Source organism: Rhinolophus hipposideros (assembly GCF_964194185.1).
Source record: "Rhinolophus hipposideros genome assembly, chromosome: 5".
Taxonomy (NCBI): Eukaryota; Metazoa; Chordata; class Mammalia; order Chiroptera; family Rhinolophidae; genus Rhinolophus; species Rhinolophus hipposideros.
The window spans coordinates 3,904,258-3,929,072 of record NC_138051.1 but is presented as its reverse complement, the minus strand read 5'-3'; the positions used below and the strand labels follow the sequence as shown (position 1 = coordinate 3,929,072).

Here is a 24,815-nt window from a genome sequence, read left to right as displayed (position 1 = left end):
ATTTTTAAAGGGAATGTCCACAAATGTCAGTTACATTGAAACAAGGTCAAGGATCTGAATTCAAGTGTGTACCTGGCTTACTTTAGTATCTTACTCTTGAACTGGTATAAAATCTGTAACTTTTATTCTGGGACTCCATCTATTAGTGGTTCATTACAGTGGGTTTGTGTAAATTTGTGATTAATCACAAATCAGAAATATATGACTTAGCCTATTTTACAGGAAGTGCTTTATAAACTTTTGATTTAACCCTGGTATACACAGTGGGATGATAAGTTAATGAATAGTTCACTGAAGTCATACGTGAAAATCAATCTGATTATCTTATTCGCCATGACACACATATTTTTCAAACTTGGAGGTAACGATAAGCTTCACTTTAGAAGTCATACTATGTATTTTGTAGTTTTAATATAACGAAAATTTCCCAGACTTAGAAAAGATATCAGAATATTAACATTTGCGTGGCAATTTATAGTTTCCAAAGAGCTTTCCTCATTATCTCAGAAAACTGAATAATGGTGTGATTATTAAAGGTTAATTAAGCAAATACTTGTGAAGTAATTGGGAGGTAATCTATTTGTAATTTAACAGGTCAATCAGGGGTATTCAGGAAATATTTTTGCTGGTTAACAACTCTAACCCAAACAAAGGGATATTTAAATTGTTTCCCTAGTGGAAAACAATAAGCGTGTGTTTGCCCTTCCAAGAGTCAATTGTTTTAAAGAACTGGGACGAGGGTTCCTAATTCCACCGTTTTGATGATTCAAGAGGTTTGATGAGGGCAAGCTCTGTATTGCGTATTTTGGCACTTCAGAATAAAATATCTTGAAGAAAGTGATTACGAGAAGGCACAGAGGGGTGTGGAAGTCAGAGAAATAGCTCTTCTTCTTGTGGAAAGCTACGCATTTTGGTTATTGACGATGCAGTGAATACAAATTGAACTCAACGTTAACAATCAAACCACGATTCTCCAAGTGCATAACCATGCCAAGAAATTTTCTTAAAATATTTTCCATGGGTGCAACTCATGAAATTATCAGTATCCTCATCTGTAGTGTTAACTATCTACAAGCTGCTTTCTGCTAACTTTGGGTAGCCTGAGTGCTGCCTCACCGTTACCAAGTGGCTTCAAGATCACATCCCTCTTGCTCCCGGTTTTCTAGCGAAAGATGTGATTTCCAGGCACCAAAATGCCAAGTGCCCGGCCAAGCTGGGGTAAAGGTATCTCAGTCATAGCGAGCGGGTCAGCGCGGGAGTCCGGGGGCTCGCCCGGGCCGCCGCACAAGCTGGACGAGTGGACACCGGGCACCTTTGTCTGTGCCGGCTTCCCTGGACCGGGGCCGAGCGACGCGCGTGGGACGCGGGCCCGGCAGTGGCCGGGGGCAGCGCGCGGGAGGGCGGCCGGCCGGGAAGCGGGAGGTCACGGCGGCCAGATCCCAGCCAGGGCCGGGCGGGATCGCTATTGTTTTTGGCGAGCACATTAATCCCCGAGCCGCCCCTCGCGCCCCAGGTTTCCTCCGGAGGCCATTCGGTTTCCTCTGAGGCCCTATATAGAGGCCCTGGGCCCGGGCTGCGGAGGGGCGCGCGTCCGGGAGGACGAGCCGGGCTCCGAGCGCCTCTCGCCCTCCGGGCTCTGCAACCCGAGGAGTCCGGGAGGGGAGCGGGGGCCGCGGGGCTGCGCCGAACGCGCGGCCGGGAGCAGGAGGAGGATCCGCTTCTCCGGGGTTTCCCTGACGCCGGCAGCAGCGCCCCGCTCCCGTCCGCGGCTCCGGGAGGAGGGGGAGGAGGAGGGGGAGGGGGAGGGGCGCGGGCCCGCCGCCGCGGCCAGCCAGGCGGCTGCCGGGATTGGAGCGGGCGGGCCTCGCCGGAGCCCAGGGGGTGCGGGCAGGCGGCGCGCGTGCGCGTGCGCGGGGGTGCGCGCCCGGGGCCCCCGCCCCCACCCCCGCGGGCTCCGCCCCCTCGCGCTGGTGTGTGGAGTCGGAGTCGGAGTCGGCGGCGGGTGGCGGCGCCTGGAACCTGGAGACCGACCCACCGCCCCCCCGGCCCGGAATGCACTGATCCCCCGCTCCGCTCCCCTCCTCCTCCGCCCCCCTGCAGGAGGGAGGCGCCCCTGAGTCTCCCCTCCAGCGAGAGGGGCCGCGCGGGCCGGGCCGGGCCGGAGCTGCGGCGGCGGCCGCGGGAGCCGAGCCGGCGGCGAGGGACCGACCGAGGCGCGCGGGAGGGAAGGAGGCGACGGCTCCGCGGCGCTGCCGCCGCCGCCGCTCGCGAGCAAGAGATGGCGGCGGAGCGGGGAGCCCGGCGACTGCTCAGCACCTCCTCCTTCTGGCTGTGCTGCCTGCTGCTGCTCGGGCGCCGGGCGCCGGGCGCCGCGGCCGCCAGGAGCGCCTTCCCGCCGCAGTCCCCAGGTGAGCGGCGGGCGCGGGGCGCGGGGGGGGCGGGGGCGGGGGCGCCGCACCGGCACCCACTGCGGTTGCGGTGTTTTTGTTTAGGATCCAGGAGGAAACGTGCGGGAACTTTGCCTGGTCTCGGCTTGCGGAAGAGAAAGGGGGTCGCGCCGGGTGGAGAGGGGAGTGGGAGGGCGGGGGCGCCGCCGGGGGAGGGGCGGCCGCGGGGGCGCGTCGGGGGCTCCCCGCTCTGGTTCCGCGCTTTGTACCGCGGGCAGGTTCACCCCTCGCCTCCCTCCCCTCCCCCAGGCTCATCCCACTTGTAAGAGTGGGACATTCTTGTGCTCGCACAAGCACCAGTAGAGGCCACTACACACCTCATTAAATAAACAATCGTACGGCCAATTCATTAATTTTCAGGAAAGGAAGGGAGAGGGGGGCTTGAGCTCCGCCTTCCCTGGCCAGGGATTTCCCAGCTGAAGTCTCAGGGAAGCGCTGGCCGGTCTCGAGGGACTCCTCGTGCGGGGATTGTCGCCCCAGGGCGGCGGAAGAGCGGGTGTCCGAGGGGCACCATTGCTCCCTCACAACCAGCGGCGTTGACTTAACGAGGAGGGCGCCTCGGAGAAAGACTCCAAGTGATTATGTATCTGTTAGTGTTTCCATTGTGAAATGCTTCTTTCCTGGGGATTACAACTATATTTACAGCCTGTTAACTGCTCTTAACCTGGGGAATTGTCTAAGCATCGGATTTTAAGTACTTGTAGGTTGTGTCCCAAGTGGCAATAATATGTAAATATGTTTAGCTTCAAAAGCCATTTTCAGGGTCTTAAAAATATCACAGATTATTGAAATCACCAGCATTTCTATTTAAGAGGGCCAGTTAACCAAAGGCCACCCTTGCGGGTAAGACCTTACAGTGTAGTTGAGGAACAGGACACACTCAGCAGTTGAAGGGCAGATTAGCATGTAATCTGTTTAAATTGTTTGACCAAGGTGGTGTATCATTAAACTTGACAAAACTTTCACCTACTTGCTGGAGATCTGGAAATTTGCATTTCATGTCACCTGGTCACACACAGTGGCATCTTCTAATCAGTTCACTGTTCCTTGTTTTTCCCGGATTTATATGAAATGTTTAAAATCACACTGCGATGAATTTGGCTGATAAACTTTCTTTTGATTTTCTTGGAGAGTATCTTTTTTGCCAATGTTAAGAGCTTTAAACCTACAGTACCAATGGGTGTTATCTAAACAGCTATGTGAATAGTAGTGTTTTCGTACCAAACTTGCACTTGCGCATTCAGCCTAATCGTGGTTTAGAATACACATTTTGGTCCTGAAATGTAGGTAACTGATCCAGCCCTTTGCTCTTCTTGTGGATGGGCAAGAAAAATGTCACTGTCTTGGACAACAAGTTCTCTCTAGTTTTATATGTAAAATTTTATACGTAGTCCATATTATATATGTTTTAGGTAATTGGAGTTTCTATTTAAAATGTTGTCAGTAATTTTGTAAGTAAATATAATGCTAGTAATTTTACTACTTAGGTTAATAAAAATAATAAGCAGTCTCTTAGGAAGTGGTCGTAGCATCTAGTTCACCATGAATTCAATTGATAGGCTTTTATTGTGCGTGGATGAGGTGCAAGCCGTTGCTGAATTGTGCCTTCATGTAGCTTACAGTCTGGTGTGGGGGTAGGAAAGACAGCCATTCCGCTGCTAATAATGTAATTAAGTAGTTGCGATAAGGCCTGCAAAGGAGAATAGGTTTTGTGAAAGTTTATACTGCAGGGACCTAACCTAGTCTGAGTGTCAGGGTGTCTCAGAAGGGAGATCTGAGGAGTGAGTTAAGAGCAGAGCTGGGGAGCGCACCCCTACTAATTAATGGTGGAGTTGGGTGTAGAACACACATCTTCTAATTCTCTGTCAGAGTGCTTTCCACAAATCATCCTGTCTTATTACAAAATCGAAAGGAGTAACTGCAGTAAGGAGGGGGTTGGTCAGTTCTCTCCTAAGTTGCAGAGACATCAAGGGAATTGAGAACTGAGTAAGGCAACTGGAAAATGCTGTCAGTAAATCAGATGTCATTTGTCAGTAGTTTTAGTATGTGTGTGTGTGTATATATATATATATATATATATATATATATATGTATTTTTTTTTTTTGCAAAGGGATAGACTCAAATCTTTTTGTAGAGGATGATAGTGAGTAGGTGGTAGGGGAATGGAGATATTTGGTAGTAAACGGAGAAAAATAGGGTGTGGGACAACAGAATAAATGGAGTGTTTTTTCAAGTTTAGGGTGGATGTATAGACATGAGGAGGTGGAGGAAAAAGAAGGAAGGACTGATGATGGAAAATGGTCAGCAATGCTGAAAGATTGGAAACGATTCAGCACGCAATCTGGTTTTAGGAAGGAAGAATAGAAGGAAGGAAGAGAAGGGAAGGGAAGGAAGGAAGGTTACTGAAAAGATATGTAGGGACTTAGGGAAAGAGCATGACGGAGTAGCCCATGTTTGCTATGAGGTTTTCTCTAATCAGTGAAGGGGTTAAGGAATCATAACAGGTAGCATTGGGATGCAGGAATGGAAAAAGTTAGGAAGATAGTGTTGAGAGTTCATTTGAAATCAGTTTGAATTTGAAGGAGACCAGATCAGCTATTTCCACACTTTGTCCAGCAACGTTTGTACCCCAGGAACAGAATTAGTGAAAAGTTTTAATCCGGTGTTGGTTGCTTATGAGTTACATGAAGTACGTAGAAATTATTTTTCTTTATCTTTTATCAGAGTAACCAAATATCCCATTCATTGGTCAGATTGCAAAAGAGTACGTATTTGACGAATTGTCACAATGGCGTTGAGGCTGGCTAGCCTTGACCTGGACTTCAGAGGTGTATTGCAGAGGTCATGCAGCTGCACTTCTCATTTAAGGAAAGAATTCCCTTGTCAATATCCTGCCTAGTTGACTATCTGCATTACCTCCCAAGGTAGTCTATTCCTGTTTTGAACAACTTCTGTTAGTAAACTGTGCTTTATGCAGGACATTTAACTTTAGTTTTCACCCTCCCCACCCTTCTTGAATTCTTTCTCTTTCCCTTTTGGCATCACCGTATCTCCTGATTCATCTCTTACTTCTCTGATCAATTTTTCACATGTTTTTCAGATTTTTCTTTCACCCCCCCTCCCCATTAAATTTTGGTATCTAAAGTTCATCTGTACTCTCCGTGTCTTCAGTTGCTGCCTGTGAGCTAATGACTCTCCAAGTCCAGTCTTCACGTGTCACTCAGAAGTGTCACTGAATAGGCTCCTTATGTTACACAAGACTCGTGTGCTCCTCTTCCCGCTGCTTCCCTCATCCGCTTTCTCCAGATTGTAGCAAATCGGTTCCTGGCGCAGGGTGCTCACGTGGCCTGAATGATTGCATGGTCTTGTGTTCCTGTGTTACTCATGACGGACATCACTGTTATCACTCAGCCACACTGAGATGTGGACGTCAGCCTGGCCACTCCCCTTTCCCTCATTCCCACAGCCAGTAGTTCTCTGTTTTCATTTTTACCTCCTTGAATCTGAATGTCTTTTCATCATCATGCCCACCTTGACTAACAATATTGGCTCTGTAATTAATCTCTTTATCTGCAGTGTTACCCTCTGGAAGTCTGTCCTGCTGGAATGAGCTTTCTATATATTTTTCTGACCATGCCACTCCTACTTACAATCTCTGATTAGTGCTCCATAGCTTGAGTGTCAGAGTCTAACCTTCTTGACATGGAGATCGTGAGGCCCTGTGTGTTCTTTAGCACTGGTGCCCCCCACTTCCGATTTAAAGCATCACGTCTAGACCCCTCTAGTGTGTACCTGGTGTCCGCCACTCCCCACGAACTGCAGAGCTTCACATCTCCACACCTTCAACATGCTTCTCTTTCTTCCCATTAAAGGCCACTCCACACCTTGTCCACTTCCGAAACTCCTACTCATCTATTCAGTGACTTTTTCTCTACTAGACCCTCTTCCCCAAAGAGAGTTACCGTCATCATGGTGCGCCCATAGCTTTCTGGGTACTTTTCATCTTGTTACTTTCTTGTCCCCGCTGCTCCCATGAGCCTCTGGAGGACTGGGGCGTCTCTCACTTACCTTAGTATGCCTGGTGGAGCTTACGCATCTGGCACGGAGTTGATAACCAGTTAATGTTTGTTGAACAAATGTTGAATTGCCTTTGTTTTTTAACTGCTTGGGCCATACAGCTCATCTGATTCCTTTACGCGGTGGCCCTCCTAAGGAGTATGTGTCACTCTCCGCTCCTTTCTAAATTAGGCATCCTTGATTCCTTCAGCCACTCTTCACATTACTTAGTTTTATGACTTACTTGAGTTGGGTTATCCTACTCGGGATATGCTGCAATTTTAGTGTTTATTATTTTTGTCACCTTCGGAAAGATCCGTGGTCTAAGTTGTCTGTAAACAGGGACTGATGCCCCGCTCTGCCTGCTTAACAGGATGAGATACAAGAGACTTCCAGATTTCCAGGACGAATGCTCAAAGGAGAGAAGAAATGTGATTGCTCCTAGTAACCCGTGTGAAAATTAATAATGTGATGTGGGATAGTGAAAAAAGACTTATGATACGGACGCAGAGGATTTGCGATGTTACGTATGGTCCTCCACCTTCCCATGTACCATATCTGTTGGAGGCTATAGGCGGGCAAGAATAATACCTTGCTTACCTGAGTTGTCAGAAGAATGAAATGTAAAATTGCTTATAAACTGAAAAGTACATGTCTGTGTAGAATGATTTCAGTGTTTCTTTACAAACTTAAAAATAAAATTCCATTAATTTTTTTGAAAGTGTGTATATTTTTTTTCTGTTGGCTTAATTGATCGTTGTTGGTTTCTTTATGAGTTTTCTCTATGCTAATAAAAATATTGGGGTAACAATCTCATTATGTGGAGGCTTTAATAGTTTTCATTCCTAAACACATTGGTAGGTGTTTTGGCTTCTAGGTGAAATTGCATCAACAGTAGGAGAGCCGCCAAGGGAAATGACTATAGGTGACAATCACATTGATCAGAGAGCGGACTGAGGTGAGAAACAGGTCTTGTGTTTATGATTTCAAAGAATTGACTTTGTCATAGAACACAAGCCAGTGAAAGATGATACTAAAATATAACCCAAATTTTGCAGTCATTTAGAGTGAAAAGAGTTGTTTTTGGTCAAAAACATTGGAAACAGAGACCAAAAGTCTTCGTTTGGACCCACTGGTATAATTTTGGTATGTTTCGTTCCAATCACAATCAATACGGCACATCGATTTTGCATTGTAATCACAGTGTGTGTACAACTTTATGTATACCTCATGCCATTTTGTCTGTTGCCACATTATCTTTAAATCATTTTATTTTTAAAAATTTATTTAAAAATATTCAAATATTTATTTGAAGTTAAACAATGTACACAGTATGTAAAGTTTGATCACTTCTGCAACAAATTCCTTTTTTTACCCATAAGTAACTGCTTTAAGTACTTTTTCCTCTGTTATTTACATATGTGTGTATAGTTCTATTTTTTTACACATAAGCAGGATCGTACTACCTATTGTTTTTTAACTTAACAATGTGTTGGAGGTCTTTCCATGCAAGTATATTATAGATTTTCCTATCACCATTATCTAAAATGTCTGTATAATATTCCAGTGAATTAATATTAATAGTTGCCAATAGAGTAGCATTTATCGAACGCTCAGTGAGCTCCAGGCATGGTGCCAAGCTCTTTTACATGCATTCAGTCCCTTCTACAACCCAGTGAGGAAGATGGTAATACCCTCCCTTTCTACAGATGAGGTAACTGAGTCTCAGATATTAAGCGACTTGACAGAGGTCTCAGAGCTCTCATGTGGAAAAGCTGGCATTCGGATCCACATCTTTCCTGGTCTACAACCTGTGCTCATTACTACACCGTGTACTGCTACTAAGTATTCCCCCGTTGTGGGTGTTGAAGTTGTTTTCAGTATTTTGCTGTGATAAAGAGTATTGTCATGAACATCTTCCTGCATATGGTCTTTCCTTTCTATATTTTGGATTCCCACATGGGGGATTATTAGTGAAAAGATAATTTTTGTGTGTATGTGGGAGTTCACTTTTTGTAGAAGAATAATGATATTAAGAGTAATGCTATTGATTAGTACTTTTACAGCTTTTTCAAGATATTTTCACTTTTCATTGTGGATTTTGAGAACTTAAGGCCATTATTTTAAATACAAGTCCCATAGTTTTTCTGTTTCTTCTGTTATGGAAGGTGTTAATTAATTACCCAATTAATAGACAAAATTCCCTTATACCTCTGAGTTCTGTAAAAACGAGTGGTGGATTTATCTCAGCTAAATGACCTCTTTCAGTTCTTGTTTTTGAACACTGATCTGTTCTTTGATGCAAGAATTACCTTTTGTCGGTCTCTAAAATTTCAAGTTATTGTACTGTATTGTTCGAGCTATTGTATTGCATTTTTTCTGATGTGAAGTCAGATATGATTGGGAAAATCTTTTAGGTTGCTTGTAAATGATTCTTCAGTATATGTAAAAATAGCTTTAGTGCTGATTTCAAGAAATAAAGTTTCAGCGTTAAGCGATTGTGAGGTATTTTAAGTTGCAGTATTACTTGAAATATACGTTACTTATTCTTAGGCTTGCAAGGAATGTAAACTGACCAAGTTTCAGATCTGGCTGAAATGAGTAGGTTTTGATTCCCCTTTGACTTCCTTATGTAAAGAAAGGAAAGAGATAGTGGTTATATAGGTTTTATATTACTGAAATCAGTAGTTGGATTCTTGTTAAAGAGTTAGCTGGGCAGTTTAGTTGGGCAGTTTGAAATTCAGTTTGTCTTTATTTTTCCTCTTTAAAAAAAAACAGGAGAAATAACCTTCTTTAAAGTTGTTTTATAGTGAGAATTTTAAAATTTAATTTTCCAGTAAGTTGGACAGTTGTTCTGTAGGCACAATAAAAAATTTAGGTCATTTTGGCTATTTGCAAACATGTTGTCTTTGAGGGCTAATTATGCACTTAGTATCTCTGTGGAGATACTAAGATGGGTTGCATATGTTTTCTATCCTTAGGAGGCTTGGTGTAATAGTAGAGATAAGACATAGCCACAGATATTAGATAACTTGATTCAGCGGGACAAAGTGTCATTATTGCTGTAGGTGGGAAAACAAACTCTGGAATCATTGTGTTACTGGTCATCAAGAAACTGCTGCTTTCTCTCATAACTTCAGTTCTGTATTTTTAGAGTAGTCCTTACTTAGTTTTACCAAGTCAGTAGACTAGAATTCTCAGAGGGCGTTATTTTTCATTTCCTCCAAGTGAAATGATTTCTGGAAAGTTCGACTACATGGGCATGCTAACAATGGAGCCACCTGGGGGTGCAGTTACTTCTGTGTCTTCAGGAAATGCAGAGATTGGTTGTACTGGTTATTAGAATTTAGTATTGGTCAGTAATAGCCAGTAAAGCTTACTGAGGAGCCCTGAGCAGAGTGAGTTTTTTAAATGGAAACTGAATACAGAGTATTTACTTTTCAGCTGCAGAGTAAGTGAGTAAAAAAATTAATTAAGATAGAGCTTTATACACAAGGTCTATTTAGGGTAACATAATTTACAAATTCAGATAGAATAACAAATTATAATTTTTATCACTTTTTATTCATAACATCACTTTGGATGTAACAGCTAAAATTTGAAGATCTTTTTGGTTAATTCTTGAAGCTTTTGAAGTGTGAGTGGGGTTATTCGTTGTTTTAAATTTATATGGTATTGCATGCATATCCAAGGGATTGTGTGGATACTTCTGATGGTGATAACTCTTTAGTAATAGCACCTCAGCTACATAGAACTCACCATTATGCACCCTCACCTCTGGGTGTAACTGAAAACTAGGAAATTAAGACAAATAGTTTTCAAAGTCTGTGCATCAATGTAAATAAATTTCTCCTTTGTTACTGTCTGGGAGATGGATCTTCCCTCAGAAGTCTCTGGAGCCTCACCTCAGATTAGTTTGGGTCCAGGCTGATACCTGAGGTGGGAGAAAAGGAAATGTGACTGGGAAGGGAGGTGAGCTGTGATTCCTTCTCTGCTGGTCCCCTCTAGCCATGGAATTATTTTTATTAGCAGCATCTCTAACCCTGATGTGGATGTGAATTTTTAATTTTTAGATAAAGTGAATTGTTGGTTTGACTTTTTTAAAAAATTAAAAGCATTATAAAATTTCAAACAATATGCAAAATAAAAAGTGAGATTATACACTCCACCCCTCTCCCTAGAGATAATCAGTTTTAATAGCTGTGGACTTTGTTTTATATACACAATTAATAATATATATATATATATATATACATATATACATATATACATATATATATATATATATATATATTACAACCAACAAGTTGGGTTATGCTGTGCATACTGTTACCCAGCTGTTTTAGGACGTCTTTCCATGTGAGTACAAATAAACTTATCACAGCTCTTTTGATAACCATATGGCATTTTATACATGTATCATAATTTATTTAACCAATTCCCTTTTGATGCTCCCAAATTTTTAATTGCAAACATATGCAATGAACCCACTTTTACAAGTGTGTTTATGTACATTTAAATATGCTATAGAAAAGTTTGTAAATGTGGAATTGTAGGGTAACAGCATGTGTATTGAAATTTTTGATAGATATTTCCAAATTGTTCCTCAAAAAGCTGATTTACTCTCTTGTCAACAGCAAGGAGAGTGCCTCTTTCCCCACACCCTTGCCAACATACTAGTTATTTTCAGACTTGTAGTCTTTGCCAGTTTGATAGGTGAAAAAGTATCTCTTAAAATTTTATGTCTTAAAATTATTAATGGAATTGAACATCTTTGCAGATTTTTATTAATGGTTTATGTTGTTTCTGAGAATTGTTTATTCATGTCTTTTGTTAATATTGCTGTATCTTTTCTTGAATTAATGGTTCATTAATATAAATAATACATAAGTAAGAACAGGAACACTTTAAAACTTTCCAACTGCCGGACTTTTGTGACTTCTTACAGCTTTTGGCTTAATGAGAAGCGAGCTGAGTAATTGAGGCAGTCTGCTGCGCTGACTTCTGCCAACCACTGCTTATGTTCACTTGGTATGGATGCATAAACTTTCAAACTCTTCTATTTTGAAAGGAAAAAGGTTAAATATTGTATTCATTGATTTGAGTGAGAAATAGGAATTGAAACAGGCTATTACCTCTTTTATGACAGGATGAGCAGTTTTGGTTTAGAGTAAGTTCTTTAATCAAATACTTGAATGCTAGTTTGGCTCAAGGTACTGAGGTGCTTTAAAATGGGAAATGGATGAAGAGTACAGCAGGAAAGACAAGTTTGAGGGGCAGGGTATGATGTTCATTTTGGATGCCTTGAGTTTGAGATGCCCCCAGAACAGCTCTGTAATGGTCTTTCAGACTTAGGGCTCCGGTAAGAGGTCTGTCCAGACTTTGGCTGGAAATGGAGGTTCAGGAATTATCTGATAGAGGCGATAATTCAAGCCACAAGACTAGATCATATTCCGAAGACAGAAAAAGAAAACCTAGGACAAAGACTTGCACACCTTCCCGTATTTGGGTGTCCAAAGAAAGGAAATATTACTCTGTCTGCAGAAGAAGATAGAGAAATGTCTAGGATCGGAGCTGGGTAAAATGATAAAATGTATTCGCCTGTGGATATCTTATTCAGAAACATCTGTATGAATAAGTGAGATAGCGCTCAAGTACTGTTGGTTGTTTCCCTACATACAGGGTGTGGCAGTGGGTTAGGGTGCTAGGCAGGGAGAGGGGCCCTTGGAAAGACAATTCTGAACAGTTCTTCACTTTAAGTAACATATAATTTATCCCCCCCACCACTGGGCTAAAGCAAACAATGAATGAGGTAATGTATGTCCTTGCTTAGAACAGAGCCTGCTTTATCTTGATCACTCATTAAATGTAAATTGTTGTTATTTTTAATTACTATTATAAACTAGATGGAGAAGCTAGCTAAAAATAGGTAATGCTTATATAATTTGGTTTATATTTTTATCTGATGGCTGTTTATAATTAGATTGTTAAACGAGTGAGCTTATGCTGAGAAGGATAAGGATTTGTTTAGTTTGGAGTATTTTATTAGGTTTCTTAGAGGAGGTAGAATTTGAGCTGGTTTTGAAGGCATGAGTAGGCGTTTTAGATGGGCAGGTTTTTTTGGCAAGGAGGGTAAAAGGAAGAGCATGGTTCATTTTTTTATTCTGAAGTTTATCATTTGTTTTGAAATGGAGAGGTGATTATTACATGATGGAATCGTAAGTGAGATAATCTTTTAAAAATTGTGATGCTAGAAAAGATGCTGGAAATAGGGCTTGTTCCAATTTTTAATGCTGAAAATTAACCTTATTGTTACATATTTCCTTCTTCAGACTTCATTTATTTCCTATTAGATGTTGGGGGCATCTTTCATAAAATGTTTGTTTTTCTGAGTTTATTCAAAGACACAGAGATAAGCTTCAGGATACTAATATTGGGAAGTTCTGAAGAGTTCGTTTTTGCAACTTAATAAAGAAATGCTTGTTTTTGAAATAATATGTCAGAGCTTTGTGGAAGAGTGAACTTCCTTCTTCAGAGTAGCATAGTTAAGTAGAAGTTTTGCAATTTCAGAATCAGCCTTATTTGTCAGTCATTACAATTTGTGGATAAGAAATAACAGATCGCATTCTAGTACTAACTTGGTAGGTAGTTCTACTTTGCTCACAATTAAGTTTTAAAATTTGCCTCTGAATATGCATAATAGCCTGACCTTGGTATAGCATTCCTGTGTCATAATCTTATTTTTTCAGAACCAACTGGACAGTTCTCCCTCCCCCACTTGATGTTGTACATAATATTGATGTTTACTAAGTACCCTCTTCTTTTTTGTTTTTTTAATCTATATGTAGAATTTTTGTGTGTGTGTACTTTGAGACTTAGAAATTTCACCAGGATTTGATTAGGTGGGAGTTTATTCATTGATTTTGTTTAAAGCTGGTGCAGTGGAGTTGTGTTTTAGTCGGGCATTAGATTTAAATTCAGCAAGTAATGTGAACACGACATAACTATCATATTCACCTTTTAACACCCTCAGGAAAGCCCATATTGGGAGCCAATAGTTCATCTCTCAGTAAGTTGGGCGTAGTTTTTCCTCTTAGTGTTGGAATACATTTTTGTTTTGTTGAATACCAAATGAAGAGGAAGGCTTGAATTTATGTTGCTCAAAAACTTTTTTTTTTTTTTTAACTGTAGAATTGTACTGCGATGAGATGCTCACACTGGAGCTGGGCTCACCTGGGAGAACAAGTTCCTATTTCCTTTTGCATTGCATCCTGAATGGTTGTCCTATTTCAGTTATTTCATACTCTCAGATATGGTTGAATTATTTTAACTTAAAATGTGTGTATGATGTGACTTCTTTATTTAGTGAGTCTTTTTGCTTCCAACTCACCCATCTATTTTAGGATAGGAAAATTTTCTTCTTTTATTACTTTATTACCATACTTTATTTTCTCTTTCGGGAATTTCAGAGATAACTACATTTGCTGTCTTGTTTCTTTCCTCTATGACACTTGATTTCTCCTTTTTTTGTATATCCGTTTTTGCTTGATACATTTTGAGACTATATATTAAATGCATACAGATATATAATTGTTCTCTTCCTGGTGAATGGACTCTTTGATAATTATCTCTAGTAATGTAATATTCACCTTAAAGTCTACTTTTTCTGATATTAATGTAGTGACATCAGCTGTCTTTGGTTGGTGGTTAAGCATTTCCATCCTTTTATTTTTCAGCCTTTTTGTAGTCATACATATATGTTGTGTATCTAGCGTCTTGTTAGGTTTTCTTTTTTATTTAATCTGAAAATTTTTGTCTTTTTCCTAGAGCATTGAGTCTGTTTACATTTAAAGTAATCGCTGACGAGTATATGGCTTTAAACCTTTCATTTTATTGTTTACTTCTGTTTGCTCTGCCTATTCTGTTTCCCGTTCTCTCTTTTCTTGCCTTTTTATTACTTTCAGTTATGCAGGTTTTCCTCTCTTTTAGCTTACCAGTTATATATTCTTTTACTGTTCATTTAGTGGTTCCTAAATGCATCTTTGACTTACTACTTTTCCCGTTGATTGGACAACGCAAGACGTTTAGAACACCTTAAGTCCACTTGTCCGTCCTTTCCAGTTTTTGTGTTACCGTTATGTGTTTTGGTTCTCTTTATATTTGAGATGCACAAGACATTATTCTACACGTCATCATTCATGTGGATTTACCCATGCACTTACTATCTCAGTTGCTCTTCATTTCTTTCTGCCTCTTTTATCTGGGATCATGTCCTTCTTCCTGGAGAATATCCTCTAGTATTTAGTTAGGTCTGCTGGAGAGAATTCACTCAACTTTCGTCTGTCTGAAAACATCTTTATTTCACCTTCAATTTTGATTATTTTTCGGCTGAGTGTAGAATTCTAGGTACACAGTTTTTTTCTTTCAGCCCTTTTAGTGCATCATTCCCCTGTCCACCGAACTCCAGCATTTCTGATGAGAAGTCAGTCATAAATCTTTATTTGTCCCCCCTGTTGTCAAGAATGTACTTCCGTCTCTCCTTCCTCTCTTGCCCACTTTTCATATTCGTTTTTTTTATCTTTTTCAGAAATCTGGCTTCATGTGCCTAGTTGTGATTCTCTTTGTATTTATCCTGCTTTTTGAGTTTCTTGTATCTATGGGATGATTCTTTTCATTAATTTTGGAACGCCCCTGGCCATTATCTCTTCAAATAATTCCTTCTTCCCCATTGAAACTTGGCTCACTTAGCTTTCCTTGATCCTCATCACCCTGGTGGGTTCAGGAAAACTATGTTGTTTGTAGTTTATCTGCCCTCTATTGTTGTTAGGGTAAGAGGAACAATCTTTTGTGACTTTCTGCATTCTAACCAGAGGTAACACTCCATGTATTGATTTGTAATTTCACTTATTGTATTTTTCAGTTCTAGAACTTTCGTTTCTTATAGTTCCTAGGTCGCTGCTCAGATTCTGCATCTTGCATCTTTATTCTTTTAACCCATTCTATCATATGTGCTTCCAGGAGGGTTTGCTTTTGTGTCTGTTATTTCTCCTGATTTGGGGGTTGTCTAGTATTTTTATGTGCTTGTTTATTTGTGATAGAACACCAGGTATTGTGTATGAAAAATTATGGAGATAATCTGAATTAATACTGTCTTCTCCCAGAAAGGATTTACCTTTGCCTCTCTTCTCATATGTCGTTACTCTAGAGGCACTAACAATGTCAGGTGAATTTATTCAGGGATCGGATGATTTAAAATTGGATATATTTTGGATTTACCTTTGTTTCTTGGGTATTGCCCGTTGAGGTCCTAACCCACGGTTTATGAGGTTTACCCTCATCCTTGGCAGGCCCTCACTCCAATTTTTGTCCCTTCAGGGCTTGAGTCTGTCAGAGCCGCGCTCATTTTCTCAGCCTCCTCAGCAGTTGTGGCCTTTATAACCTGCAGATACCTGTAGGCAAGAAGCAGCTCCAAATACCACACTGGTCTGTGGATTTTCTCATTTTATGGATCTTGGTCCCTTAATGCCTAAAGTTGCCTTCATACAGATGTTTTGTACTTTGTCTAGTTTCTTTAGTTCTTGCAGTGGAAGAGGTGGTCTGAACCACTTTGTCATTCCCAGAAGCTGAGCTCTCAGTGCCCCTTTCATCTTTTCTCTTTTCTGTGTTCCATGAGAAATTTTCAAACTTGTGTGGTTTTTCTTCATGTGCAGTCTGCAATTTATTGCCCCTGTTGTATTTCTTTGAAAAATTATTCAGTTGTTTTGTGGCTGAAAGCAATCTTTCCTGATTTCAGATGATTCTCTTTTCTTATACATGGTATTCTCTGAAGTATTTTCAGGATTTCTACAGTTGAGATATCTGCCGTTGGGAATTCGTTAGATGTTTTAAAGTTGTTCTCTCAGTAAATTTTCCAAGGGAAAATTTTTGCTTCAGTTGATAGTACAATCGCTCCTTTAGCGTTAGGGCCTTTTAAGTGTCTATTGGGGCGGTAATTGTGGGGATGGTGGTGTCTGTGTGCTCAGTACTGTTGGTTGCGATAGATTCTTTTTGAACTTATGTGGGTTGTTGTTATGTTTCAGGTCAAGATGAATGAGAAAATTTTATTGCAGTAACTTTATTTTGCTCGATCATTGATTTGGTAGTTTGTAGGGAAAAGGGGCAAGGTATAGTCAGATTGCTATGAAACAGGAAAGTTTGCTGCTAAAGCATTTTATTTCAGTGCTGAAATTAAAAAATTCACCATTCAAATGCTGGCAGTTGGTTGTGGAGTTAGAGTAGCAGCCTCTGCTCTTTCCACCCCATGTCTCTCAACTTAGCACATTATCTGCAACGTGAATGCTGCCACCAGACGTCTTGCCAGTCTTTTTCCTGGAAGCTCCCGAGGTCCACATACCTTTGGCATTCCTCTGTGGTTTCAGCAGCCACACATTGTTTTCTCCAGGTGTTTTTTTTTTCCCCAATATATTCTTTTGATTGTTTCAGTGGATATTGGTGTAGAGTACCGGGTGGGCATTAGTTAAATTTATGAGCTAACTTTTGCCATCTTGAACTGATAATCTACACTGTGTATGTTTTCTCTTCAGTTGGTTTAGTTTGGTGTCTGATTCAATTAAAGAAGAATAGTTTTATTGTTTTCTTTTTACTTTAATGTACATATAGATTATAATTAAGCTATTATAATTATAAACTATTAGAAGGACTCTAGTAGGCTAATTAACTCTTGCCTGATAGGATCCCTCTGATAGAATGGGGCTTTTTTGGTTTTTGTTTTTTTTTGTGCAACAGACATTTTCATGAATGCTGACTGTGTTTTCCAGGCTCTGCTAAGTTTGGGGATTACAGACATGGGCAAGTCTCTTAATCTTATGTACCTACTCTTGAGGCAGAGATACCTTTCTCTGAGGCTGAGGAACTTTTCTTTGGGAGAACGAAAGCACCAGTGCTCATTTAAAACTTTGTTTTTTTAACCCATTAATTACATTGTTGAATATAAATGAATATTTATAAAGATGTTCATAGTAGTTTTTATGTATGTAGAAAATGTTCCAGTTAAAATCTTATTTATAATTTTGGTTGTATTTTTTTTTAAATGTAGTACATTTCAGTTTATTCTCTGACCAGGTGACCATATCAGATAATAAAGGTTTATGTTATATATATGATTGAATTTACACCTATGTTACACACATACATACGTATGGAAAGTAGGATGGCATGGTTTTGTTTTTTCTTTTTTTAAAATAAGGAATTCAGAGTTTGGTTAGGTAGATAGGGCATGAAACAGATTATGTGGGAGTGTTATATATTCATTATGCAACTTTTTACTTAAGGGAAGAAGAATTAGGAACCTGCTTCAGCCTTAAATCTAGAGTTTGCCAGTCTGGAAATCATGCTTTGGAAATGGTTTGACAGATTGGATATAGTAGAAGGAATTAGAAAAAGCAGGCAGCTGGGGCCAGAGGGTGCATTGGAAAAGAAAATGTCTAGATTCATTTTGCTGTTTTGGGAAGAACAAGAGTATTTCTGTTACAGACATAAAATACACTGTAAGGAGAGTCGACTGTCTTCATTCAACAAGAATAGTACAATTTAGGGAAAGCTATTAAATTGAGTCTTCCTGACTAGTGCTTTGTAATGATAGAAGTTAATTTTCTTCATCTATTGTTCATCTTAGGTTAAGTACATTATTTATGTGATGTTATAAACTTGGTGTGACAAAGTACACCTTCTGCCAGGTTTCCAGTTTGTAGCGCAGTGTCCTTCACACTGGTTCACGTGTCACAGCATCTGGAAGTTGGGCTGTGCTTTGTGGGATACTGTGAATTAGTCATACCTTTAATTACGTTAAACAGGTGAAGTGTAATTTCAGACACTGTGCATATGACTTCTATGAATGCATTCAACTCAGTAGTTCAAATCAAGAAATATTTAATGAGCATTTGTTTTGTACTGTAACAGGATCATTTCATGATGAAAAGGAATCATGGAAGAGGGAGAAGAAAGTAGAAGTGACTCTTTGCAAACACCAGTGGTTTATAGTATCGATTAAGATTGGTTGGAGCTCCTCACAGGCCAGTTGCTTTAGCCAATGGCAGCCCGCCTAGAGGGTTCGTAAAGTGTTGTCATTGCTGTGAGTTCATCATCATATATCTACTGAGATTAAAATCTGACAATTCCGGGCCCTGGGAATCTGCACTTTAAGAAACATCTGAGAGGTTTCTTATTCACAAAATTTAAGAAATACTTTCTAAACATTGAGTGGAAAAAACTCAGAATATTGCTTCTTAACTTAAAAGGAATCGTGTTTTAGAATGAACTTCTCCAAGGGAAAACACAATGCATACGACTGGGTAGCTGCTGTTCTATTTACTTGTGTGTAAGAAATGTCTTTTTCTAGCTATGAACATTTAGAATATTGAAAAGAATTGCCATTTCTCTGAAAGCCTTTTATTTTACTTGTTTTTCCATGGAAATTGTCATATCATATCTAATGGCTTTTAGTGGTTTTTCAACTATGAAATGTCATTAGAATTTGGGCTATATTCCATTAATGTAAGATCTGGAAGATTCAAAATTATAATACATTTTAAAAAGTTTTAGTTTTGCTTTATTCATTGCTTCAACTTCTGGAAGCAGGAACATAAATAAAAAGTTAAACTAAAAGTATTAGGTACATAAACTTTTAAAAATTTCTTTCTCCAAAACAGTGAATTTCAGACTAATTCCTTTTGAAAACCTTTATGGAGTACATGCCAAGCTCTATGTTAGGCCCATGAGGACGATTAAAACTTACACACTGTCCTAGTAAAGTTCACACTCTAGTGGGGATGAGATAGCTAAGGAATATATATAAACAAGTGGTTTGTGCTTTGCCAGCTTTAAAGAATTGGAAACCTCAGTAAAGGGAATTAAATAACCTTACCGTTATAATACGTGCAGTGCGTGTGTGTGGAGGTGGTGGGGGTGGCGATGGTGCCAGCTCACAGCTAGGCTCCCGAGGGAGTCCCGGAGGTCTGCATGGCGGCTTGGGTGAGGGCAGTGGAAAGTTCATGGAGTGGACAGGTAATTAGGTGATAAAGTAGAATTTGGTGACGGGTTGGATATTGAGGTGAGACACTGTCCAGGATGATTCCTTTGGATCGTTAGCATTTGTACAGTACAATGGATGGTGGTATCTTTTTGGGGGAAAGAAATAAGTTTCGGGGGGCAAGAAGAGCATGAATTTGATTTTGGACATAATAAATTTGATATACCTTTGAGTTATTCAGGGGGCACTCGGTTACAGTCTGGAGTGCAGTGGGAAATACGGACTGGAGATTTGTGAGACGTGTGTTTAGAGCATGGATGAGCTGAGAAGGATGGGCTGTTGTTACCGGACAGAGAAGTGAGTGGAGAAGTAGGAGGAAAACCAGGAAAGAGTTGTATTGTAGAAGTAAAGATGTGAGTATCACATTTGGCTGGCAGATTAAATATGGTGAAAAGTGAAGAACCTTTTGCATTTTGTCACCTGTGAGTCATTGGTGACCTTCCTAAGAGCTTTAAGTGGAATTTGAAGCAGGTTGAGGGACAAGTGGGAAGGGAGGAAATGAAGACTGAAAAGTTCCAGAAATTTAGCTGTGAATGGGGATGGCCGAAGGTAGCGCTTGAGGTCTATGAAGAATGGTGTGTGTGTGTGTGTGTGTGTCTCGGGCTAGACGAGCATATTTAAAAGGCAGTGGAAGACTATTTGAGATGGGTAATTTGAATATACAAGGAAAATGAAATAATCAATAGTGTAAGTTTTCTGGGAAGGTTGCGAGAATATGGGGTTGGTTCTGAGCACAAGTGGAAAGATTTGTACTAGATCCCAGAGGAGAAGAGGTAAGGCCATTCTTTAACTGGAGGGAAGGAGCATAAGAATAGGTGACTATTAAGGAAAGGAGTCCCCCTGCTGTGTGCATGAAGAGGTTTCTTAAGCATGAAAGTTTTCAGGGGAGTTGGGGAGGGAGTTGATTGGAGAGGTAGGATTATCAGTACTTTTTAAAGTACTAATATGAGAGTGTATCGTACACGATTGAACAAGAAGATTGAACAAGATTTTAAATTCTATGAGAGCAGCGTTGTTTTCTGTGCCTCCCCCCCCACCCCCATCAGCCAGGGCTCCATGAGCATGTCGGAGACAGTAGGTTCTCAGTAAATATTTACCCTAAACTGGAACCTTAAATGAAAAATGAATACACAGTAACTACTCTTGACTAACTGAAATTCTGTAGACTGATGATAGGGTTAATAAGTGACGGGAGCCTCTTCCTGTAACACTGTTTAATTCACCATTTCAGCAAATCTCTCCCTGCGGCCTGCTAAGCTTTTCTCTTTAATTAAGTACCTGATTTACACAGTAGATTTTGCTCATTGGAAGACTCAGTCCATGTCTAAACAGATAAAGGTAAGAACTCAAGCATAGTTAAGATACATTGTAACTGCAATCAGAATTTCACCGCTGGGCAATTCACTTCAAACATCCATCTCTAAAAACCTTTGTGTCTAAAAGTGGGGACTTTTATAACCAATTCCAAGTTATTCAGAAGCTGATTGTGTAGTTTATTTGTCTCAAGATTAGGCAATCCCCTTGTTTCTGACTCCCTTTTAACCTACCCGTTTGGCCATTCTGTTACTGTAAGCATATGAGTAAGATAAGGAGAAGAGAAACAGGGAATGTAGATAAATTAATGGCTAAAATGAAGTGTTCTTTTGTTCCTGTGTGTTATGTGTCTGCGCGTATTGGAAGCCGTCAGAAGTGACTATAATACCCAGTGTAATAAAATGGGTTTTTCAGTGTGTGAGAAGCCCTGTGTGATTTAGATTATGGAGACAAAAACACTTCCAGACAGGGAGGCAGGCATATGGAGCCTTGTGGACGAGGGGTAGCCATCTTGTCTGTGTCCATCTTCACACCCCTCCCGGTGGGGCTATCCCCTTTCCGTCAGTCTTCCCCAAAGCCTCAGGCGCCCCAGCCTCCTCCTGTCCTTGTCACTGCTCACACTGATTGCTTTGCGAGCATGCGACATGCTGGCGTCCAGTGACCAAGGTCAGGCAGGGCACAGAGGCCAGATGGAGGAATTCCACTTAGGATCCGCAGACCATGCCCCTCCAGGTAGTGGCCCTGCCTCTTAGCTCTGTGTCCGCAGGGCCTGATACGGTACCTGGCATATAGTATGTCTCCAGTGTATTTTAGTTTTGAATGAAAGACTGGTTCAGAATCACACAGTCATAGGATGAATCATTTATCTTTTTGCTTTTGTAGATGAGAAAAGTGAGGCTTAGATTCAGTAGCAGCTATTTCTGTTCCTGTGATACAAGTAAGTGGATATAATACACACCCACAGCCTTCTGGGAGTCCCAAGTTAAATAGACAGTCACGCAGTCATTTATCTAGCAGAGTTGGGGTTTTTTGGCTTTTTTTGGGGGGGCGGTGGGGACTGTGGTGCTGGTGGTGTTTCTTTGTCTTGTTTTTGGTGCCTGTATGTGCCGGATACTGTGTTATGGCAGGTACAGAGTTGCATGACACATAGCTTTTGCCCTTAAGGAACTCGTCGAATGTAACATGAGACAACATAAGAATCAATATGTCTCAAAGTATATGATTAATGATTAATGCCAAATGAGTGCTACACCTTGATACATGCCCACTTTATAAAAAATGCTACTGACCCATCATCAGGAAGACATGCATTTTCAGTTGCTTCTCTAGAAGTGGGAACCAGCCTGGGTTGGGAGAACTCATGTCTGGGAGTACATGTCAGTGACTATCGTCCACTTGATATGAGGGGACAGTGTTTCTCAATGTAAACTGTCCCTGTGGCGATGGAGCCAGGTGATGGCTTCCTTTGTGTCATCTGATGCCTTGTCACCAGCAAAGCAGTTCAGCCCATTTCATTAATTTGAGTAGCGCTTGTCTATTGTAAGACTATTTTATCTGCGTGTGTGTGCATCATGTGAGAATTCATGAATCCCGGAATTGTTTTGAACTGGAAGGGGACCTTCAGTTGAAGGTCATGCGCTTCACCTCTTCCTTCTTGTCTGGCCTAGAGACGTTGCAGCACTACATTACATTGTACGTTCCTTGAACCGTAACTGGCACAGGCCATTTTCTCTTGTAAGTAGCTTGTTTTTCTCTCTGTTAAATTTCCTTTCTTGGCAAATTTGCAAGAAGTTCTCCAGGTATAAAGTGAATGTGTCATATTTGCACAGCTTGGAGAATAGCTGAGTGTGGAAGGAGGGGTAGAAGAGAGGGAAAGGGTGTGATGGTTCTTCCAGGGAATTTAGCAGAAGTGCAGACAACCAGGAGCTTAGGTAGTTCTGGTCGGCTTTTTTGCTGCTTTTGGTTTGTGATGGTATAACTTTGCTTACAGCCATGATGACTTTTTCTCATTTTCTTAGTAGCGACGTGGGGGTATGAAGAGATCCAAGAAGAGACAAGATACTAGATACAAGAAGCTGTGAAGATAATGACATTTATCAAATGTGTTTGTAATCCAGTTGAGGGATACTGCTCAGGTTTGCAGTAACCATCCCATATGTCCTGTTCTGTGTGTCACACGGATGCACATGACTATTTCTTCCATGTCGAGAACAGTGCCAGGCACATAGTTGATTTGCAGTAAGTATTGGATGGATAAATAGAAGGTACTGACAGTAAACATGGGGGGTCTCTGAGAGCTAGGACCCGGGAGAAGGCTGGGACCTTGGATACTGTGAACAGTAAGGAACTTCACTCTGTCTCATTCTGTTTCTAACTCCTCATCACCTCAGCACTTACCTTATTACCACCTCAAATCCTGAAGCAGCCCCTTCCTTTTGATAACTGATTTTTTTTTGGAAGCAAGCCTGACTTCTCTCGCTTTTGTTTTGCCACTGCTTGGCCTTCATTCTTCCTTCCTTTTCTTCGCTGCTTATCTCTGAGGATTTAGCAGATCACATTTTGGTTTATAAGGTGATTATGTTTTCTCAGGTCCTGGTTTTCTCTTCCCTTGACGATGAGGTGAGGAGCTATCTGGGAAAGACCTGAGTTATCAGGAAAAATTCAGAAGTATCTTTGTGGTTATTAAGAGGAAAATTCTGTAGGGTAGGTGACACAATAACATAACAATTTTGAGCCACATCTTCAGCCTGTCATAACTACATTTTAACTGGCTACATTTTTAAAACACAAGTTAAACTAGTTATGTTCTCCACCCTCCTCAATTTTGGCAGCATAAAGGCCTGTTTCACAGAGAAGAACACATAAACAAGTAAGTACAAGGAGGCTTGTGTGAGTGAGCGTCTACTGTATAGCGCAGTGACTTTCTCTGATTTAAGATGTAGCTCTTGGCAACTTCAAATAGTTTGTGTTCTCTGAGGGAGAAGTCCAGTCTATTTAACTGTGTTCAGTGAAAACTAATTATGATTCTCCGATGGGAAATAGACTCTCAGACTCATTTATTCATCTAGTAAGCATTTATGGAGAAGCTATCCTGTGTGAGGCACTGTGCTTGGTATCGGAAGATGGGAAAGAGAAGAGTTATCAACCTAAGAAAGGACACAGCGTGGATACAAATAACCGTAATGCTGTGTGGAACGTGACGGCTGCAGTAAAGGGGTGCAGGGTGCCTTGGGAGCTCCAAAACTGGAGCCGTTACTTCCAAACACTGCCTCGGGGTAGACGTTGTGGGGCTGGGTGGGGAAGGCTGAGGTCACCCTCCCCTCGTTGGCAGTGGGCTGTTGTGTAGGAGCTGCCGAGGGGCCCGTGGGGATGGGAGAGGAGAGGACAGACGGTGGGCGGAGGTCTGTAGGTAGGAAGGCACTGGGGACACGGGTAACAGAAAGTGGGCACTCTGAGGGTAGAGTGTTCACACCAGGTGGCCCACGCTGCGGATGGAAAAGTAGGGTGCCTGATCGGACAGGGGGTGTCTTAGGGATTGGAGGAGTGGGTTGAATCTAGGCTGCTTACCAAAAATTGGTTTTTTGTGACCATTGTTGCTCTAGTCTAAGAGTTAATTGTTTTATCAAGAAAAAAGTGTTCTTTGCTCAGATATGTTAGAGAATCCCTGCAGGAGAGGGAGGATGATCCTGCTGTTTTAGGAGTTCTGTGATACACTGTATTCAGTCGTGTTGCTGTAGTAAAAGTAGTGAGTATCCCCCGTACTCTGTAGACTTTATCAGTTGAAATTCGTTGCAGTTTTCCCTGTTGATGTCTTCAAGGATGATTGAAGGGCGGCAGTGTGTGATTCGGTTGGTCTCATTCCACAGAGGGCGTGAGGGTAAAGCACTGTCATTACCCCACTCTGTTTAAT

At 41.1% G+C, this 24,815-nt stretch overlaps 1 protein-coding gene across 12 annotated transcripts in view; it reads left to right on the top strand.

Moving 5' to 3' along the window:
- The first annotated feature begins 1,910 nt into the window (after nt 1-1,910).
- Nucleotides 1,911-24,815, top strand: part of NEO1 (neogenin 1) — a 213,738-nt gene continuing 190,833 nt past the window's right edge. For 9 of the 12 annotated variants that reach the window (XM_081048597.1, XM_081048602.1, XM_081048601.1 and 6 more), the window contains exon 1: nt 2,149-2,408. In XM_081048597.1, the coding sequence (XP_080904723.1) occupies nt 2,279-2,408 (130 nt within the window). In that variant the 5' untranslated portion in view covers nt 2,149-2,278. Of the gene's footprint in view, nt 2,409-24,815 lie in introns of all 12 variants that reach the window. The other 3 variants (XM_081048605.1, XM_081048600.1, XM_081048595.1) reach the window with 3 other exon arrangements.